General features: G+C 40.9%; 1 protein-coding gene across 10 annotated transcripts in view; it reads right to left on the minus strand.

The window, feature by feature from the left end:
- LOC138213414 (protocadherin-9) overlaps window positions 1–21,044 on the minus strand; it is a 198,231-nt gene that overhangs the window by 84,453 nt on the left and 92,734 nt on the right. For 3 of the 10 annotated variants that reach the window (XM_069174490.1, XM_069174492.1, XM_069174489.1), the window contains exon 4: window positions 7,650–7,710. The exons of the other annotated variants lie outside the window; for them this stretch is intronic. In XM_069174490.1, the coding sequence (XP_069030591.1) occupies window positions 7,650–7,710 (61 nt within the window). The remainder of the gene's footprint in view (window positions 1–7,649; window positions 7,711–21,044) is intronic. 10 annotated transcript variants of the gene reach the window in all.

Genomic DNA, 21,044 nt, shown 5'->3' on the forward strand with positions numbered 1-21,044 from the left:
TAAATATTAATGCCAAAAGTCCAAGTTTCAGGATAGACCCCCCCCAACTAAACCTTCTTTAGGGCTGAGGACAAAGTCATTCCTCCGCAGTGTGGATTACAGCTCTGACGATCTTTTTATCCTCAACTCAACTGTGGCTTTCATCTTGGGGGTCAATTTCTAAGTATCAATCATCTCAGTGCTCCAGCCTCCAAAAAGTCTCGTTAATCATAAAATCTACTGCAAACACATCAAAGAGATTTGTAGAAAAGATATCTTCAAGACTCGGCTGTTTCAAACTTCATTACCACTGAAGATACAAATGGATTTACATTGCACCTTAACATGACAAGAGCACACTGGAAAGTTACCCAAGGTGATCGCAATTCAAAGCAAAAACCTATCGGGCCAATTAATGCACATCCGCAGAGGTCTTGGTCTTTAATCATCTCAAGTATACATTCTCTTTTATCAAAGTACAGAGGGAATACAATTGCGAGGCTCCTAAAATGCTATTTGTCTCAAGTACATCAAAACATGTTTTAGTTTTTAAGCATTTGTCTTGGAGAAATAATGTTGTACTTAATTCAAAACAGTATGACTGGACTGTGATCTTTCAAACATTAGTTTGATGGTTGGTTTCTAAATATTCAATGTCGTAATCGCTTTGAGAATAAAGCAAACAAAGACGCATATTCAAACACAGGAAAAGAAACGAGAAGAAAGGAAAGTAGTTACAGAGACGGAGAAAGGGATAGCGAGGAATGAGTGGAAAAAAAAGAGGGCATTCCATATGTCTTTGGAGAATATCTACTATAACAGCCCTATAAAGAGAAACATCCTTTGTTTTCCAAAGTGCTGACTGGTTTGCTATCATGATAACCCTTCACTACAGCTGTCAGCTGATGCAGTTCGGCATGCAGAGAGAAAGAGAGAGAGAGAGAGAGAGAGAGAGAGAGAGAGAGCGAGAGAGAGAGAGAAAAGATGCATCACACTCACTCTATCAGTCTATCAATATCTCCCTGTCTCTGTCTCTTTCTATCTCTGTCTCCTTCAATGCAGTTCACTTTGATTCTGCTTCTCTGGCACAACAAGGAAAGAATCTATTGTACACTGTAAGGAACATACAAAGGATCCAGACAAATAGTGGAACAAGACGTTCATGAATGATGGATGCTAAATAAATAATTAAACATATTCTGTCAATGTCAATGATAGTATGAGAATACATAGTGGCATATAAATCAATTTGGTATATTCAATAAAATTCCAGTCAGTGTAGAACTGCAGAGGGCAATGGGAGGGATGGGTAGCGAACTGTTTTTATACCACCGAGGATCAGGACACGGCTTGTCATTCAGTACCACGTTTCAATATCAAGGCTACATCGACTCTCATACATTTTCATTTGAAACCTTTTGCTACAAGAGGAAATCTCCTCAGCGTCAGTGAGCCACAACCTTTACCATACGTAGATTCTACTTAGCGCTTCGCCTATGTTGGGGAAAAAACCCAGCTCGTTTTCAACTTGGGTAAATCTCACATTAGAACATCTTAATTCACTTTCTTCAAACAGATCTTTGGCCGCATACCCGCCTGAGTTTGCGCCTTAGGAACCAGAGGCTGCTCTGAGCACAGCTGGCTGGCTAGCATCTACCGATAGCATGTGAGGCGTTTAGGGAACGTCGGTAAATTGTACTGTCTAAAGATAGCAGGCACATGAGACTTTTAAGGGACATCTGTTAATTGTAGCAATTGAAAACAACCTGGGTCACTCTCCCCCCAACTAAAGATGTAAAAAGTTACAATATTGGTATTGAAAAAAAGTATCACTCAGGAACAGGTATCAAAGTTAAAGTACCAGTACCCATATTGAACATTTTTAAATGCTACCCATCACTTGCTGCAACACTTTTAGCCTTCGTAACACTCCGGCTTGTTAGCCATAATGACACGTAGGCACACACCCCTGACTGAAGTAACTTTTTACAATAAACCAAGAGGTAAGCGTGTCTTTTTGTGTCTCGTTAGTGGCGAAAGGAGTCAAATGTATTTCTTAGTCAGAAATGTCCTTCTATGATCTCACCTGACAGGTCCATTTCTCTTTGTCGCTCCCTCTCTATCTACCTCTCTCGCTCACTCTCTCAACAAGCCTTGTGGCCTTTTATAACAAATTAGCGTCCTTGTTAGCAGTGTTAGATGTGAACCTGACAGGTTCTGTTCATTCAGAGGACTGAGGAGGAGAGACATTTTTTTTTTTATGGCCTCACTGGACTGCCATATGGTAAAGGTGCTGCACTCACGATTATTGTCTCAAAACTCTTCATACAATCTGACATTCAGGCCTGTCTCCTACAAAATATGTGGTCTGTGTTAGCAAATACAGCTCGTTTGGGAGGAAATGTAATTGCTGCCTGGGTGATGTTCACTGGTAACCTTTATTTAGCAATTTCGGCAGAGTGAAACCATCCATATACGGCACAGAGGTCATAATCGGCAGGTCAGTGTAGAATGAGCAGGGACGATAAGCACAAGACTTGAGCATGGGGACTTTAGCATACCCAAATATTGATTCGGTTTACGTGACTTAAAGCAGCTACAACAGGTAATTTTATACAACGGTGTATCAAATGACAATGTGAATAAAATGAGGCAAGGTGAAAGGGCTCACATGGACTTTACTGTAGTAAATATAATTTAATTTACTTGGATTAATGCACATATGGAAAATGTTCTTCTAAATCACCTCAGCTTTACTTGGTAGTTTGGATTTCTGGCCCACAACTTCACTTTCAGGAACTCTCACAGCTTTGATTTTGGCCACAGCAGCTAAAGGACTAGATATTAACCCAAAGGAGATGGTCGAGACCAAAAACAGGGTGGACTCAAAACTAATGATAAAGTTGTTTTCTGGTTTTCAGACTTTAAACTCAGAGGGTGAGAATACGTTTTGTGGTTAAAACACAGTTTTGGCAAAGTGGCGGAAAAATCGTTTGTTGTAAATTTAAATTATGGATCAAGGTCAGTTAAAAGTTGCAATTTCAGGAAAATGTGGGAAATGTAAACACATCTGGTTTCAGAAGACTTTCCCCGTTTTAACCTTTTTTTCAACCGGTGATTACAATTGCAAATTAAATTCAATGACAGCGAACGTTTTGCAGATACGTTAAGTTAGAAAGTGAAAAGTTTTCACAGATGTTCAATTTAAACAACTCAACATTGTGCCGCTTCAAATACAGTACAATGTGGTTGGCAAAATATTTCCTGCAAATGTAGTTGCTAATGCAAATGACTTGTTACCTTTGTTTCTCTTCTCCCATCCTTGGTTAAAACTGGAGGTACATGAACAAACAATAAATATTGTCCTTTCAGTTGAAATGTCCCAAGCTAATAAGGAATGGAACTGTGGCTGAGATACACAATATTTAAAGCAAAGTTGATCGTGACATCGCTATCCACAAGCAAATTTGCTGTTATAGAAAACACCCTCTCAGACTTCTTAGTATTCTCCACAAGCGGAGGAATCATACAAGCTTTGATGTTTACCGAGAGGATTCCTCTCAGGCCTTGTAATTCTGTTGTTAATTCCATTTTCAGCATGTCGGGGTTTTTTTTTTTAAATACTGTGTGTGAAAATATTCTTGCGAAACTGACAGTTTTCCTTCTTTTTATAGTTGCTCCATTTTCTTTTTGACCAACAGCCAAACTCTCAATATCAACAGAGAATAAATGTTATGTTCACCACTTGGAAATTCACAAACCCATTTTACTACATCAGAGTTCAATGAGAACGTAAAATAAATAACGCTGTTGACTTATACTGGCCTCTTATGTTAAAAAAACAACAAAAAAAACAATATGTATAGCTATTAAAATATTTGGCTCGGGAGCTCTGAATGTGTCGCTCCTCTGAAAACTATTAAAGCAATTTTACAGGATTTATTTGAAACGAACGTGTCACCTCTCAGAAAAGAATTGATCTGTTTGTTAGGGAAAGCTTTGTATGGAAACAGACGACCATTACGACCACAACGAGTGACACAACAAAAACATTTCCATTCATCTCTGGGAGGCATGATGGGGTAAACGCTCTCAATGACACTCGCACACCGAGCATTTAGCTCGCTCTTAACCCCAGACACATCTCAAGAGGTTTCATCCCCTCGCTCTCTCTCCCTCTCGCTCGCTCCCAACAGCTGTAAAACATCGGTTTTAGGTCGTGTTACTACCTTTGCTCTGACCTCCAAGGTATCCCAGCAACCTTTAGGGAGATCTATCTCTTGTGTTTCTGGCTCCATCTTCATCTGTCTGTCTCCTGATCTGTCTCTGCTCTCGCTTTCTCTCCCCGTCACACATACACAACCACACACAAACTCTCAAGCACTTACCCTCATGATCCTGTAATGCGAGTCTAGCACTTGTACTCCAATTATTCTCCTGTACTTGTTCTTGAAAGGGTTCTTGCTTCTCTCTTAGCTAAAGAATGTCATGCCCCCTGTGATTTCTACCGGACCCTCAGAGCCCTTCCAGTGTTCATGTCTTCAAGCGCATCCATTTTCAAATGCAAATTTCAAAGCTATTTGACCTGAAATTGATTCAACACGCAGAGTTTAGGCTGGAGTAGACGTTCCAGTCCTAATCAGGTACACAGTCACTATTCAATACTGATGCACCAATTAGAGAGCCAAACAGTACTATTAGATTCAGTGTTTTGTCTCTCTCTGAGGTACAATCCATAATTCCACTCTTTTTGTATTTATAATTGTTTTAATACAGTCTTGTGTTTATCAAAAATATTAATTAAACATATGACATGTTAAAAGTGAGGCAACAATTAAGGGAGAAAATATTTTATAAATGAGTGAAACTGAGTTGAGAGGTTTTTTTCCGCCATAGTCTTTCAGCTTTTCATCTGTCCCACTCTCTACCTACACTAAAAACAAACATCACACACACACACGCATGCGCACGCACACGCACGCACACACACACACACACACACACACACACACACACACACACACACACACACACACACACACAGAGCAGTGATCTGTCAGTGGTGTTAGTGGTCAGCCTCCGCATGTTCTCACTGTAGTTATTATTTTTTTTTTTCCAGGATGAATGACACTTTTATGCCATTCGTAATAAGCAGATTTTCTCTGACCTAAAATAAGAGATAATCCTCATATGAGGTCAGTGAAGAGCATATATTTCTTAGACTATAGTCTATGTAGCTATATTGTCGGACTAAAGGCCATTTGTGTTGATGTTAGCAGCATTAGCACTGCAGCTGTTTTGTTATGTAAGTCCTTTCAGAAAGCTTGCAGAAAAGTGCCGCGTTCTGATATCATGAATAAACTAAAGCTTTCATCTGCGTGCTGCCGAACGTTAGGCAGCCAGCGAGAACTGAGGGCATCGCTACTAAGTTACACGAGTGTAGAGATATCTGGGCAGAGATAATCTGCCCCATCTCCCCCCCTGCACATTTGAGGAATAATCTCCATTTTACATGGTAAAGTGTCATCAAGAGCTTAAAAACCAGTGCTGTAATGGTGGATATGGGCAATGGCATCAAGGCAGCACAGGGTGACAAGCCGCATCCAGTATGAGCTCTCAGGGCTGTGCAGCATTAATGGCATCTATGCAGCCACGGGGTGGCCATATGCTTGGACATTTGGTGAAGATACGTGCATGAACACACACTTTGTACCAGCGACTGTCAGCAGCCAAGTGACACAAGGTTCAGCTTTGACGTGTCTCCCTTTCCTCCGTCTGTCGGTCAGCTCGGCTCGACTCCCAACGTAATCCACGAAGCCAGAAAGATGGGCTGCTGCTTGAAATGTTGTTGATGCAACTCGACCTTTTATAGACAAAGTTTTTTCAAATACTTTTTTTTTTTCATTTTTTTACTTTAACATTTATATCAAACCCACTAAACCATATGTAAACAATAAGTGCAATAAGTGCAGTGAAGTCGGGTACTCAATGCCCAACCATCTCCTGCAGTCCCTTCTGTCTGCCTCCCTTCATCTATTTGTCTCTCTGTCTTCTCTTTGACTCGTGCCCTCTAAAAAGCGGTGGTCAGCATTAGTGGCCTGACCTCCATTGTTCTGCAGAAGCAAGAAGATCCAGAGGATGTAAAAAGGAAATCTGCCCGGATATGAGAAGAGACGTGGGCTTTTCACTGGTCACTTAAAGAATAATCTCGTTACCCGCTGGAGACAGCATACTGCACCACTAGAGAGAACGGACTGGAAGAGATATAGCCACTAAAGTCAAATTCAAAGAGCCATTACAACATCTGCCAGTGATGACTGATAAGATTTCTCAATTTACTGGACTGACAGAGACGAAGAAAAATTAAATATCCGGGAGATTTCAGTTAGTTTCTTTTTTGTCTAGACAAAAAGGTCGTATACTTTGACTTGTGTTTTAACTTATATTTTAACATTTTATTTTTTAAAGACACAAACCCTCAATTATCATATTCAGATAAAAATGTTGTCTTTTGAAACATAGGATGGGTCTGGGATGAAAACAGAACGCTGCTGTTTGTAGTGAATCACAACTGTTCGCTGTTTTTCCCTTCGTGTTAATTTATGTTTGTATTTTTAGTTTGATAAAGAATTATGAGAAAGAAACAGAGAGAGAGAATTAGAGTAGGAAAGACAAACAGACAGAGAGATCAAAATTGAACACTGGGCATAATTTCCATGTCCTCTTTATTCTCCGGGGGGGGGGGGGGGGGGGAACACAGTCACCGCACTCAGCACACTCCAACCCCCATTTCCTCAGATGCACTGCTTGGGTTTTAAAGACACAATACAAAGACATCCTACCTGCTTGCCAGCACCACAAGGGGGAAACATTGTCCATCAACTCTACTCACTCTACAGAAGCCTTTCTTTTCCCCTAATTCCCCCCTCACCCCCCCCCCCCCCCCCTTGTAATTTGTGTGATTGTATGTTTGTCTTTCAACCCGCTCCCCATATCTCTCTCTCTCTCTCTCTCTCAGTAACATGATCAATATGTTCCATTCCTGTCCATCTAAAACTTAAAACTCACTTACATCAAAGAACAGCATCCATCATGCATCTCAAGGTCACGGATGGACCGAGGATGAAAGGTCGAGATAAATGTGTGCATGCTTTCCTGTAAGTGTGTGTGTGGAGAGAGAAAGAGAGAGACGGGGGGGGCCGAGGAAAAATGTGTGTTAGAGAGAGACGGACACAGATACAGCGACAGAGACAAAGGCGGAGACAGTGGCAGGGGGCGACTAATGGAGGAGTTGTACAGAGCTCAGCACCACCCTAAGAGCCTCTGTAAGCCAGACTGAGTCGTGGTCTGAAATTAGCTGATTTTTCACTCCGAGCGCTGCACATTATCTGGGAGGGGAATGGGGAGAGGAGTAGAGCGGAGGAGCGCGGCGAGGGGAGGTGGGGGTCGGCGTTTAACTTAACAAGATTAATATGTTTGCCTCATCTCTCTGGGTTTTATTTCCTTCTCCTTGCAGGGCCCTTGTCAAATCTCTTTGGACAGGCTCTCACACATGACGCTGGAAGGAGACCTGAAGGACACTCTGCAGAGTGTCAAGAAAAAGGAAGAGGCTCCATTTTGTGACTTTGTGATTAACAGTGGGTGTAAACGCACGTCAAAGCTTGACAGACCTTTTCTGCTTGATTTCCATTGACTTTCTGCGCTTGTCGCCCACCTTAGGAACCAACGTCTCTGAAACATAAATTAACCTTTTATGTAAAATGGACAGTCAGCTCTCATATCCCATGCATTTTCAGGCATCAGTTGGACACCGCTGTGTTTGTGTGTGTGTGTGTGTGTGTGGGGGGGGGGGGGGGTTGTATCTGTGGGTGCCCGCACAGATGTTTGGTGGTTTGCCAGATTAGTGGGCCATAATGAAATCAAATCTCAGGCCCAAAAGAAAAAATTAAACGTGCTCATTTAGAGCGTATATCCATAATGATTATGTTAAGAATAACCGTGTATGCAGACAGAGTATTTCTCTGAGGAGATTAAAGAATAGGTATGATGAGATTAAGGAGAGGGATGAAGCGATTAAGACTGACTACTTTAAAATGATTATGAAAGGCTTAGAAGGGTAGGTCGCACACGGCATATTAGAGAGACACAGAGAGAGGCAGGACACAGAGCAATCTGGAGTTTTTGATCCATGGAAACAACAAAGAGGAGCTCGCTGTGCCTGTTACAGTCTTATGTGAATGGCGTTTTTAACAGTGCTGCTTGATATTACTGGGGAGAAAGGAAGGACTGAGGAGGGAAAACAGAAAGAATAAAAACAAGGCGTATGCACTCCCACATGACCTAGGAGAAACAATGACAATCAAATGGCCTGCAGCAGACTCTCCCTTCCCTCTCTCTCTCTCTCCCTCCCTCCTTCTCTCTCCTTCTCTGTGTACTTTGATGTACAAAATAGCCCCAATCCATAAACAGCACCATTACTTTCACTGCCTACCTACAATGCTCCCTCTCTCTTTCTTCTCTTTCTTTTCCCATCATCCCTTCCCCTCTTTCTCTCTCTCTCTCTCTCTCTCTATCTCGCTCTCTCTCTTGCTCGCTCGCTCTCTCTCTTACACTTGCACACACATACTTTACATTCCCTCCAAAGCTACTTTCAAGGTATATTTTGCCAGAGGCTTCTTTTTTTTCTGGTCATGGGTTTTATGGAAGGGAGTATAAAACTGTGGGCCGTCTGTAGTATCGACGCTCGCAATCAGATACTACAGGTTGAAAAATTACGTATGACTGACAGGGACATATAGCAATTTTTCACACCTCTTCCATTGTATCAGCCTACCTCTCTTTATTGTTCTATCATTCTGTCAAACCTTTCACACCTCGGTAGAAAGAAGCAGAGATATGAAAACCGAACCAAACTGTGATGGCTGAAAAATGATACATTTGCTCTAACAGATCTTTCTGTGGATGAAATTGGTTAACCATCGGGAGAATGTTCATGTTGCTGACCTTATTCTATGTATTATGACTTTTGTTTCCTGTCACTTCGCTCTGTTAATGGATGGGTAGTTGACCTTGGCGGCAGCGAGAACTAATGATCGATATTTATGTTCAGTACAGAAAATAGTTTTGTTGAGGATTGATAGAAATGTGTCTGGCCATTCAATGCTAGATTCCTCTGAACAGTCATAAGTGTTTTTTCTAACAAAAGCATATCTTGTTACCTAGACTTTACTTTAACGACCACTGTTAAGCATTTACAAGTTGTATATGAACATTTAAGGGCGCTGTACCTCCCACCTTGTTGGTCAGGACCTTTGAACCTTTCAGTTTGGTCTGAATCAAAAGGTGCCTCAAACCACGGTCCAGACCTAAAGGATGAAAGTTTGATTGCAATGTGATAAAGAGTTTTAGAGATGGTTCGGAGTTTTGGACAGATAACAGGAAGTTAAAGCAGCCATGAAACAATAGAAAAAGAAAAAAAACACCGGAAGAGAAGTAAAAATGAGCCCATGAGAAGAGGAGACAAAGTATTTGTTTGTAATTTGAACGATAAAATGAACTAAAGCTTTCACTTACTTTCTGACGAAATGAATCAACAAATAAATATTTTTTGTATTTTTTCTTCAAACGCTAGAGGCCACCAGTCGAACTGACAACATGCTGACGTCAGACACACGGCTGTCAATGTTGAGTAGCCCACGTAGGTGTTTCAGGAAAAGTGTTTTACTGCACTAACAAATTTGCACAGTCAAACCACAACTATTTTAATAAAATGTATACAGTGTAACAAAAAATAGGAACCTCTGTTGGAAACGCTGTTTTAACAGGTTGGTTTAACAACAAGGTTCCCTAAGTAATAGTGACGTCTCTGCATTCACGAAATTTGGCACGTGCATCATTTAAACACTCTGTAATTCACGTGTGAATGCTGGATAACAGCCAGAGGGTTTCATGGTCAGGAGGAAACAGGAGACGGTGGCAGCTTTACTTGCATTGGTTGTGCACAGGCAGTCAAAGACATATACAACTTCAACAAAACAGTTAAATTGAAAAATGAAAATCATAAAAATGCCTGGCAAATTAACTCATTTCGAAAGAGCCCCTTTAAACAAGCTGAGATACAGTAAATCAGGACAGGAAATTCTTAATCTTAAAGTCTCTATCCCACATATTAGGCAAACAAAACACGGAGTCCAAATAAAATTCAACCTTGATAGGCAGACACTACACTATATGTACAAACACACATCACATAGTCGAGAGATGCTTTCAGAATGTGTTTCTTTCTACTACCTTTCTTGTAGAAATCTTCCTTAAAAAAACAGCCATTGTCGCATTAAATGGACATGAAATGACAAATTCAAGTCACACCTTTTTGAGCATCTGGGCAATTGAGGTAACTTAAAGTCAATTCCCTAAGCAAAAGATATCAGGTAACATATGCATTTAGTGGGGCGGGGGGCTATCTTTTATTAGCACTGGTTATTTATTAGATTCCATCATTTGGTCAAAATGTATCAATCTAGTGGAGTCGTAACAAACAAATAAAACAGAGCAGAGAAATCTCAGCATTTCTAGTTTCAGTGTGACCAAGGGTTCACTTTAGTATTGGAAGTGCACATCTATTACTATAGCCATTGTAAATACAATATGTATTTCCTCCTTGAAAATGGTAGGTGGATCCAATCATCCTTAGTGCATTTAGAAGACAGCATGCCCTGTTGTCCATATGTCCTATTTACAGTCTCCATTATACTTTTCTCATACATACAGAGTGGATAACCCACAGTATATGTCCTGAGCACTAACAATGTCCACATGCTCACGGTGAATCGTCAGCATATTGTACAAGTTCAGTCCTTTTATAATACTGAAGGCAACAGCAAATAACAGTCATCGGTGAAATCTAAAAATAAGTAATAACCATGAGCAGATTGAAAGAACTGAAACACCTTCTGCAAACGAAAACCGAGCACACTAAAATCAGAAGGAAAGAGTCACCTGTAGGTTTCATTTAGCTGAATGGCCTTCATGTCACATATCTAAGGACATTGGTGCTGGCTTGGCAAAACGATATGGATGAGTAATGGGATGCCGCCCACATCCGGACACTCTGGGAAGGTGAGGGGCTGCTGCCAAGCCCCAGTCCCTGTTGACCTCTCCTTCTTGTGCACTCAGCAAATTTGCCAATGACACCCCATGGGCCACTCTCGCCAGCAGTGACATATGTCTGCCATTTTTGTTCTTTTGTAACTCCGTTACGTGACCGCATGCCAGTAATATGACACTAAAGTGCACAAAACAACCACCGCGAATGTGCACATTTTCAATAGTTTGCCAATCATTCACCTATGAATAGAGCTAACAAAACCTGAGAACCAAGCGTGTCACCTCTCAGTGCCCACATGCCAACTTATGTTCCTTGGCTTTTTTCTCTCCTTTTTCCTCTTTTGATGAGCAGTATTTGGATCTCACTTGGGGCAGGCACACACAAAAAGGGCCTCCGAGTACACTGCTGATTCAAGGTTTTAGCCGAGCAAATCTTAGACAGGGAACTGAGAGCAAAGAGCTGGCCATTTTGCAGTTTGCTCTCATCTGCCAATTTCTTCCTGGGGCTTTCAGAGTCAATCAAAGAGCTACCAGAATGCTCACACCAGTCTTTTAATTATTCATGGTAATTCTATGCCACTACACACTCTCTCTGCAGCCCCTGTCGCCTCCCCCAAGCGAGGTGTGCTCTGATGTGTTTATGTGTACTGAATATATAAAGAAAAGAAAAAAAATCTTCCATCCATTACAAAACAGACTCTTTGCTTTGCCCTGTGCTTCGCTGGCAGCTTTTTCAGGGTCGTCTGGCTTCCACTTCTGTGGGAAGCTGAGCTGATAAATGCTGGGTCCCAAGAAACCCAATTTTTTTTTTTTTGCCCTTTTAATCTTTTCACTGGACATGTTGCACACATGCATCCAGATTTTTCAAGCTTGAACATTTGCAAAATTATGAATTTCTTTTTCAAATATCTAGCCTTCCATTACAATCTCATACATCTTCCAGGGCAAGTAGCCTGACCTCTGGATACCATCTGTGTTTATTGTGCCTCTTCAAATGGCTCCAATTCCTGATAATAGTCCTGCCTGGAAGGCTGGTGTAAAAAGCCTGTCTGTCATCACGTCTGCAAGGGGATTGGAATTTTTCTTTGATAAACGCTAACCTAGCAGAAATTGCATTCATCTGCTTCTATGAGCTAATTAGCTAGAGAGGGGGCAACTCTGCTATTCCCGGCTGTCCATCAACCTGACAACCAACCACTGACATCACAAGGTAGATGTCAAGTTCAGCCTTTTGTGTCTCAGACAAGCCTATTACCAGGAAGTGTGAGCAGAAGGTTTTAAGCGAGTCGAAGGCAGCAGCTTGATGTTATCAAAATCTCTTTGTGGAGGAAAAGAAGCTAAATTATCGTAAAAAAGAAAAAAAAAAAATCACTCACATAACAAAGTATAATGATAATCAAAGAAAGAAGGGAAATGGGGGGGGGGAATTTGTACACCAGTCAAGGGAAATAAGATGCTGACTGCAAGCTAGCAGCTTAAGTGCACCGTACAGTATAAGGTATGCTCTTGATGTCCCTTCACAACTTTCATTTCGGGAGTCTCAAAGAAGGTGCTGCTGCTTTTTGGGGCCTTTGAGGGAAAGGTGATCTCTCCAGTGCAGAGAAGCTGTTATATTTTGTTGCTCGGCAGTTGGAGAAAAATGGCACACCTCCTCTTTCTGACTTGTCTTCACAAGCCTTGTCAAGCTAAAGAAGAAAAAAAAAAAGGGGGGGGGGGGAATGTTTCATGTCTCCTGTCTTTTCCTGCCACAAGCAAAAAGGAGGGCAAAAGGAAGGCAGGATAGACACAGTGACATACCAAGGGAGGATGTGGCTGGGATGAAAGCATATCATTTTGTAAGGGCTGATCATACAACTGCCCCCTCCCCCGCCCCCCCCTTTTTGTCCCCCTTTTTTAAAACAGACTTTGTCAGAATTTGAAGGATATATCGTTTCTGTTTTGCCGTACCTCTCGAAACAGCAAGGGGACTTTGAAATGGGGTGTTTACAAGCCAGTCGGATGTGTCCTTTTGATATAGGTGACAGGAAGTGGAAGACTGAAAGGTCCAAAATCAGCTCCAGTCGACAGTATTTATCATTATTTGAACTCAAATAAGAATCACTAATTGATACTTTCAGAAGTTCAGACCACTCATCTTGATTGAACGATATATTGATAAATTGATGCTTATTTTTTTATACAGTAAATCTGCTATATTTTTTGATTTGTGAGACATGGACAGATAACAGAATTTGGAAGGGGGCACATTTGCCCTCACAGTTCTCGTTCACTGCAGCACCCTCCCTGTCTTCAGAGCACGGCAACAGATGCTCTTTTAAACTCGCTATCTGCAACGGCACACATGTGAACAGTTTGTACCTCTTTGCTTTGGCCTCGTCTTTCTGAAATAATTCCATGTTCTAATGCTTCTATTTTTGTCACCTCAAACACAAAATGCTCAAATAATGCGGCTCCCAACTGGTACGTCAACAGAAACTTTGAAAAAGGGTTTCAAAACAAAACTGTGTTTTGAAAAGGTTTGCAATTAAGGGTCTGTTCTTTAAAGCTAGACACCGCAGAGATTTAATTTTTTTTGTTCATTTCTAGTCCTGAAACTCATGTGGAAGTGTGAAAAAGAAGAGACAAACAATTTAGTCTATATAGCATTTCTATGTAGAATAATGTTTAAATAATTAAAAAAAACAACTTCACATAAGTAGTTACAAATGTATCACACAGATAAATATTTTGTGGGGATAAAACCACTTTATTGAACCAATATGGCAATTCCCCACCCATTTAACCTCTCTTACTGATCCAGACAGTACAAATTGTATCGTGGAATACCAAAAGTAAAATAAGCAATAATCATAAAACCCTTAATTTGCCCTAGTCAAAACATGAATGCATGTTTGTAAACATCCCATTTGCTAAGTAATCCTGGTCGGCCTACAGGGAAGGAATTCCAATTTGAAGTCCTCTAAATAATGACGGAAGACACACTTGGCCTCAGGCATAATGTTTATCACTGGCAACATCAAGAGACCCGCATCCCATAATACCACTCTGCATTCGCAGCATGTTTCCTCCATCCCCACTGTGGTGGTGATAAATGGCTAACACTGGAGCAGTGCTCACCTCTGAGAACCTTGGCCTTACCCTTGTGAGTGTCCTGTAAAGCATTCTGTCTGATTACGAGCAGCAGCGCCGGTTCACACGGGTGCCACGAAGCGCACAGAAGACGAGCACATTCAGTTTTTTAACACAGCTGTGAATTGTGTCAAATGATTTAATTCATTCATTTCTGTCACAGGTGATTTGGCAGCGCAAAAAAAAAAAACGTGAATTTTATGTGGAGATTATGCAAATGATATTCTCTGTGTGTGCACAAGGCGTAGTTTGGGGTGGGGTTTTACTGCACAGGCTTCCAGGAGGGAAAAAAAAAAAAAAGGAAAAGAAGGGGGACAAAAGCCATCGGGCGAGCAAGTGCGAATGGTGGGAAGATGGTGAGCATGACCAGAGCTTCGTGGTTGAGTCTGCAGGAGGAGATCAATGATGCATGACACAACGTAGAAAGCATGTAACTGCATTTCAGGGACTAACTGGTCAGCCAAGATCATCACTCTTCCAATTCAAGTTTCTCCTGTCTGTCTCGCCTTCTGTCCCTCTCACACTTTCTGTCTTCATCATTTCCTCCCTCCCTACGTCTTCTTGTTTGAGTGGTTGATTGCCACGAAGACACAAGTTACTGCTCTTCCTAAAATATGCCCTAAGCCAAACCCAACGGTCATGCGCACATGCTGTATTAACTTTCAAAATGCTTTAACATAGGGCATGATGCTGACAAATTCTTCTACTGAAGTGCCAGTTCCGAAAATGCTCAATTTGTCTTGCATTTAGAGAGAGCTGCGTAGGCGGAGAAGAGAATAAACACTGAGAAGCATCAAGTAATTCCTGAATGGGTATTTTATATTGAAAATAACAACAAAGTGTGTCTGGTGTGTTTGGGGGTCATACTGAGCCTTCAGAGGATAACAACAGAGGGAGAACAGGCAGCGAGGGAAATAAAGTGAATTCTGTGATGTCTGTAGGATCCCTGATTTCCGCTCTCAGTGAAAAAAAAAACTATCGCTGCGCTGCCAAGTATTGGCTTCAAAATTTTGACTCACTGTGATGTAGCTGTCATCCTTTCAAAGGAAGTGGATAGCAAGGGGGAATGGGTGCATGTACCATGTCTTTCACCGAGCTTTTCTGAAAGTCCAGAGGAAGATGCAGGACTTCTATTTCAATCTGCATGGAAAGAATGCTGAGCTGGGTGTTAATTCAACATGTCATTTCAAGGGTTTTTTCCTTCAGAGTGGTTTGACTGTCAGGAGTAGATATTCAGTCACAGAAAGTACCTCAGAAGGAGACAAAATAAATACAGTCACAATGTAGAGAAATAGTGGCACGCGTTAAGATATGAAAACGTGGTGTTACGGCAGTCAGAGACCAAAACAAATCTGATTTTGTCGCTGCTGGCCTGTTTGATTGGCTTGAACTTCGGCGACAGTTTTGACTCCTAACAGTCATCTTAAGTACGATGAGAGGTCAGTCAAGAAACGATAGTAGTGTTCTGGTCAAAGTCAGACGTGTACGCTATTTTCAATTTCCAGTCAGTTTGTACGCTTTATGCTCCGTTCCCTCCAGCAGATCGCTAATAGTAATTTGATCTGACTGAGTAAAGTGCTCCGACTATCTGAAGACCTCTTGTGAGCACGAAGAAGGTGGAATGGGAACAGATGTTGGTATGTTATTTAAAAAGAGAGTGTTCTTCCACAACGACAAAACAATCCCTTTGAAAATTGCCGTATGTAAGAACAGTATGTAGGAAATTATACGCATACTGCAGTTTTTAACCAAAGCGTCATTTTGGGACATTTCAGCTGCATCCATCACAAACCCATCGGAGTCTTCAGGAATCCAGAACGAGCAGCAATTGCACCCTCAGTAACTAAGCGTGTGCTGACAACCTGTCCGCCTGAAAGGCTTTTTATTGCCACAGTTTGCCTCCGGGCAGAACATCACCCATATTCAGCGCACTCTGCACGGGCTGAGGGTAAGGTACTTCCGGGCCTCTAGACTTCTACATTATCTATTTAGTATTGAAAACACACATCGCGGAGAAAAGACACTATAAAGACGTACAATGCTTCCCAAAGCTCTAGTCGCTCCACTTTGACTGTCTGTGTTGAACATAGAGTACCTGTGCTTTTGGCAAATAAATATCAGTGCTTCGCTCTGATACGTTTTTATTGCCATTCGGGAGGAGTAAAAATATGAATTGACCAGGAGAGCTTTTAGTCATTGTTGTGAGTTTTTACAGAATCTGCTTTTATAAAACACCAGCTGTAATTTCTGTTTCGCTCGGTTCATCTTTCTTCTTAGCTGTATTCACTAACTGGGAAGGCTCCTTTTGGAATGTATTGTAGTAAATTCCTGCAAATTGAAGAACTCCTTGGAGTACATGTTTTCCATTGCCTATTATTAATCTTAGTAAATTAGAAAATAGAGCAATGAACCATTTTAATGACTTTGAATCCAGGTTTTCTTTGTGTCTGACATGATTGGAGCCGCAGCCCACTTCCCATCATTTACAGGGACTCTGAGGGTTTAACGCTCATGAAGATGTGTCGTTAGCCGCCGTTAAACACTGACAGTGCACTTCATTTTTATAGAGCTTGTTTGTTGTAAAATCACATCAAAATGTTTACATCATACGTTTGTTTTCTTAATTTTCATCCCAGCAATGCAATCTTAATTTTGTTTTTTCTCTCTCTCTCTTGTTCTGCCACATCCAGCCTCAGACATATTTGTGCAAACTTGTTTTGATTGTTTCCATTTGCATATAGGCAAACACAAAATGTCAATGTTGGTCATCTTAGATTGCAAAAATGTCTGGCAGCTACCTCCTTTTAAAAGGCTTAGCAATGTGATTTACACAAACAAAAGACAGAGAGAAAATGATCGAACTCGCTGCATTCTACCTCCTTCCATCTCCCCGCGCTAATGTGTGTCTCGGGCGTAAAATGCAATAACAGATTTAAAACTCAGACATTGTAAAAGGTACAGCAGAAGGTTATGTAGAAGCCAGTACAATTGAATGTACTTATTTTAATACACACAAAGCCTTCTCATATTAAATATACTTACAGGGCCATCCTGAAAACTTGATTTGTGAAAATCGATAGGATGTTTTTAAATGTACTCTGATCACGCACACCTTCTCCGCTACCTCCCGTTCTTTCTGTCTGTCTCTCCAATCCAATATGCTGTCTCTATAGTCTCATCTGTATCTACACACCAGGAGTAGTATATGACTGAAAGCCTTTGAACTGCTCTCCATAGAACAGAATTTTTCCCTCCATTCCTTTCTCGAGTCCTCGCTTATTTATTTCTTTATTTCTCCGGCAGTGAGCGGGATTAGTCAGTAGCGGCAGCCCCACTATCAGCACGAGATGTGCTCTTCCATCCTGCTGCTTTGCTCTGATAAAGGAACTGCTCGACGAGTGACTCAGGTGCACAGAGAGCCTTGTCGAAAACAACATTTCTCTCACTGAAGCATAGTCCTGCATGTCAATGACTGCCAATAAGCGTCTCACTCATGCTACCTCTAACATACTGCCTACCTGGCACATGTGAAGATAGAGAAAACTTTCTCGTGCAAACGTGCGTAAACTTTGCCACAGCAGAAGGTTACAAAAAAGGATTTCAACAAATTGAAAGCTCAGTCTGTCTCTTATTAGCTTTTTGTTGTGCAAAAGTTCCTAAATTACACATTTACATGTCTTTATGTGCAAATCAAGTTAGTAAACAGAACACGTTTCAGACTGCTTTTGTCCAGATTTGCTGTGTTGAGCACATAATTAAAAACTGAACAGGACTGTAATTTCTATTAAGTTATACAATCCTTAGAGTCCAGTAACTACTTATTTCTGATGTGAAATTGTGCATTTAAAACTGCAACAAGTTTGTGAATACAGAAGTAGACCAACTTCGGCTTTACAGTGCACTTGTGTGCTTCCTAAACATCACTTACTGCCCTTTTCTGACTTCTAAAAGCGGCTTCCACCCACTTCAGCAATTCTGAAGAAGGCTGGCGCTTTGCTGGCTTTATTGCTGTGTGTTACACTATGTAGTCACACAAACACCGGCGTTTCAACTGACTGAATACAAGGTGACAGAGCAGACTGCTGACCTGAATTTGCCTCTGATGAATACATATTGTGATGTGGAAAAAATAACCCCACTTCTTGCACAAGTTCATATCAATACCTGTGTATGATTGCAGTTTCCCAGTCTGCTTCTCTGAAAGCATTTGTCTTCTTCCTGGCCAGTCATCTTTGTGACAGGGAAATGAAAATGTTACAAGTCACAGATGTTTCAAATTTTAATTGTATCCATACTTTCCCCGTAGATTGAGATTCCGTACCTTCGATGGAAGTAATGTGTCTGAGGCCCCTCTTGAAGATAAAACCTCACTAAGCAGCGCAGAAATGATAATTGACACATTTCATAGGAATGTAAGCATAACAAGACAAGACTGTGCTACCTGGCAGCTCTGCACATTTCACTGATACTTGCAACATAAGTTATTATTTGATCCTGTCATTTAAGGACGTGCCTCGGTCCAAAGCAGTAACTACTCTGACTTTAGACAGGCAAGTTCAGTCAGCAGAACTGTACGTGTATGCTGAGAAGCTGGGCCAAATGGTGCAGAAATAATATGTGTAAAGTACCCTTACTTTAAGGGAGGCAGAATTCCCCCTGTTAGTGTCTTACTGAGTCTAATTTCTGATAAGTTCAGGCTCTGGCTACACAGTCCTGGGCCTCTGAAGTGCTCTGAATTACAAATGAGTCAAAAGGACTTTTACAGTGATCTCCCCTGACTTCTGAAGGGGTGAGAACATTAACTTACAAGAACAGCAAAAAAAAAAAAAAAAAAAAAAACCTGATGAAGGCATCTTTAACAGAAAATAGGTGAAGAATGCAGCATGTTTTGATTTGATGCATCTTCCTTATACTTTCCCTTCCACAGGGCTTTTTGTTCTGTGCCTGTTTAAATCTGCACAAGATGCAGCCAGGAAGCCCCCTCCTGTATCCATCCTCCCTCCCCCCCCGACTCTGTCCTTCCTTTTGTCTCTCTCTGTTTCTCTCAAACTCCAGAAAAGTGGTGGCAAAGCAAAAACGCACTCGCATATACTGTAAGTACACAAAAGACTCCTCGTGCCCTGAGAGGCACAAAGCCACACGGACGAGACGGGCTTGTCCACAGGCACACATGCACCGAGATCTAATTTCTGTGCGACAGTTTCGCCTTACGTTATCAGTAGCTTAAATAGTTTTGAGCATTTATTTGATCATCAGAACTAAAAATACCACAAGTTGCCCACGCACCACGTCAACTTCTTCAGCTGAATAAAAGCTTTTAAAGAAACTGTCAACATTTCATGCGAAGCCTGAATGTGTCTCTTAGTCAGTAGTGCCCGAAAATGTCACATGCCGTATGTCTGAGGTGAATCATTTTTAAATAATGAAAGAAAGGAAAAGGGGGAAGAGATGTCCAACTGAGAGGATTCAAAACTAAACATGTGAAATGAGGAAAATATGAAATGACACAGGGATTGTAAACAGTCCATCTGTGTTTTCCCCAAGGAGGCCTGCCATAGTGTACTTTGAAAGGCACTTAAAGAGGAAGTAAGGCAATTCAATATCAATCTCAGAGCATTATAATGGTGCTGCAGCTTTGCTGATTTTGCCCTGAAAAAATGATAAAAGAGAGACTACATGCATTAGAGTTGAATGTGAGAAAAGGACTAATGGATTATTGATACATTCAGAATCCTTCCTGTGATTTTTTTTGTTCATAAAAAGAACAAAGGTGAAACATTTTTAATGATATAACTCATACAGTACAGCCAAGTTTGAGAAAGGATTTCCTTATGCTATTTTATTAATGCAGTTTATTACAATATAAAGTTATAGATTCATATAATTTTGTCTGCCATTCAGCTTGAACTGACATTCAAATCGTAGCAAAATACACTACTAACTTTGCCATTACTTGAAACTATAAACCATAGCTATTATCTGTGCAGTTCATTTAAAACATTTCAAATTGTATTTCATAATCCCTTTATCATTTGACATTTTAACGTGGACTCGACCCGTGATTTAATATTAATCATAAACAATTACCTGGTTGGAATCCTCACACTGGATCTGACATGAGTGAAGCCAAATCTCTGTGTCTGCAGTCCCTTTGGTCTCGTCCTGTCTTTAGTTGTATTTCCATCCACATTGATCAACATGCTGTTCGCCATTTTTAGATGCTAATTTTGTGTCAGTAACGTGGCCAGGATTCTGTAATTGGATGGCACCACGGAATTTTAGGGTGGACAGTTAGGCCACAGGCCAATAATAAACATGTGTGATTAATATTTTTTTTTTATCACAATGCAACCCGTACTGCTTGGTATAAGAGGGAGAATATTTCTCTTTGCCTCGTGCCAGCCATAAGTTGTAGATTACATTCATGCCTAAGGCAATCGGTTGAAGTGAAAACAGTTTTTCGCATTATTATTAGTAAATTTCGATTGTCTCTAATGATTAGAAATATCCTATTTCTAAAAGCTGAAAGGGTCAGCCACCCTCTATGTGAGGGATTTGTGATAAATATACATAATAAAATGCTTTCGTATAAATGCTTCTACAGAATAATGACCGATGATCTAAACTGCTGAAAAGACCAATTAGTCTTTCTGCAGTCTAACTGTTCTTGATGTGTGATGGTTCATGCACCACCAGGTCACTGTGCTTGGTAATCCTCCGAGTGTGATCCAACTATTAAACCTCAGATAAACATTGTTAGTTTAGTTGAACACATTTCAATAATTTACCTGCCACTGGTGGGTGTGGGGGGGTTAATATATATGAAGTGG

Source organism: Embiotoca jacksoni, unplaced genomic scaffold (genome assembly GCF_022577435.1).
Source record: "Embiotoca jacksoni isolate LCO1_2020_lvr unplaced genomic scaffold, fEmbJac1.0.p SCAF_6, whole genome shotgun sequence".
Taxonomy (NCBI): Eukaryota; Metazoa; Chordata; class Actinopteri; family Embiotocidae; genus Embiotoca; species Embiotoca jacksoni.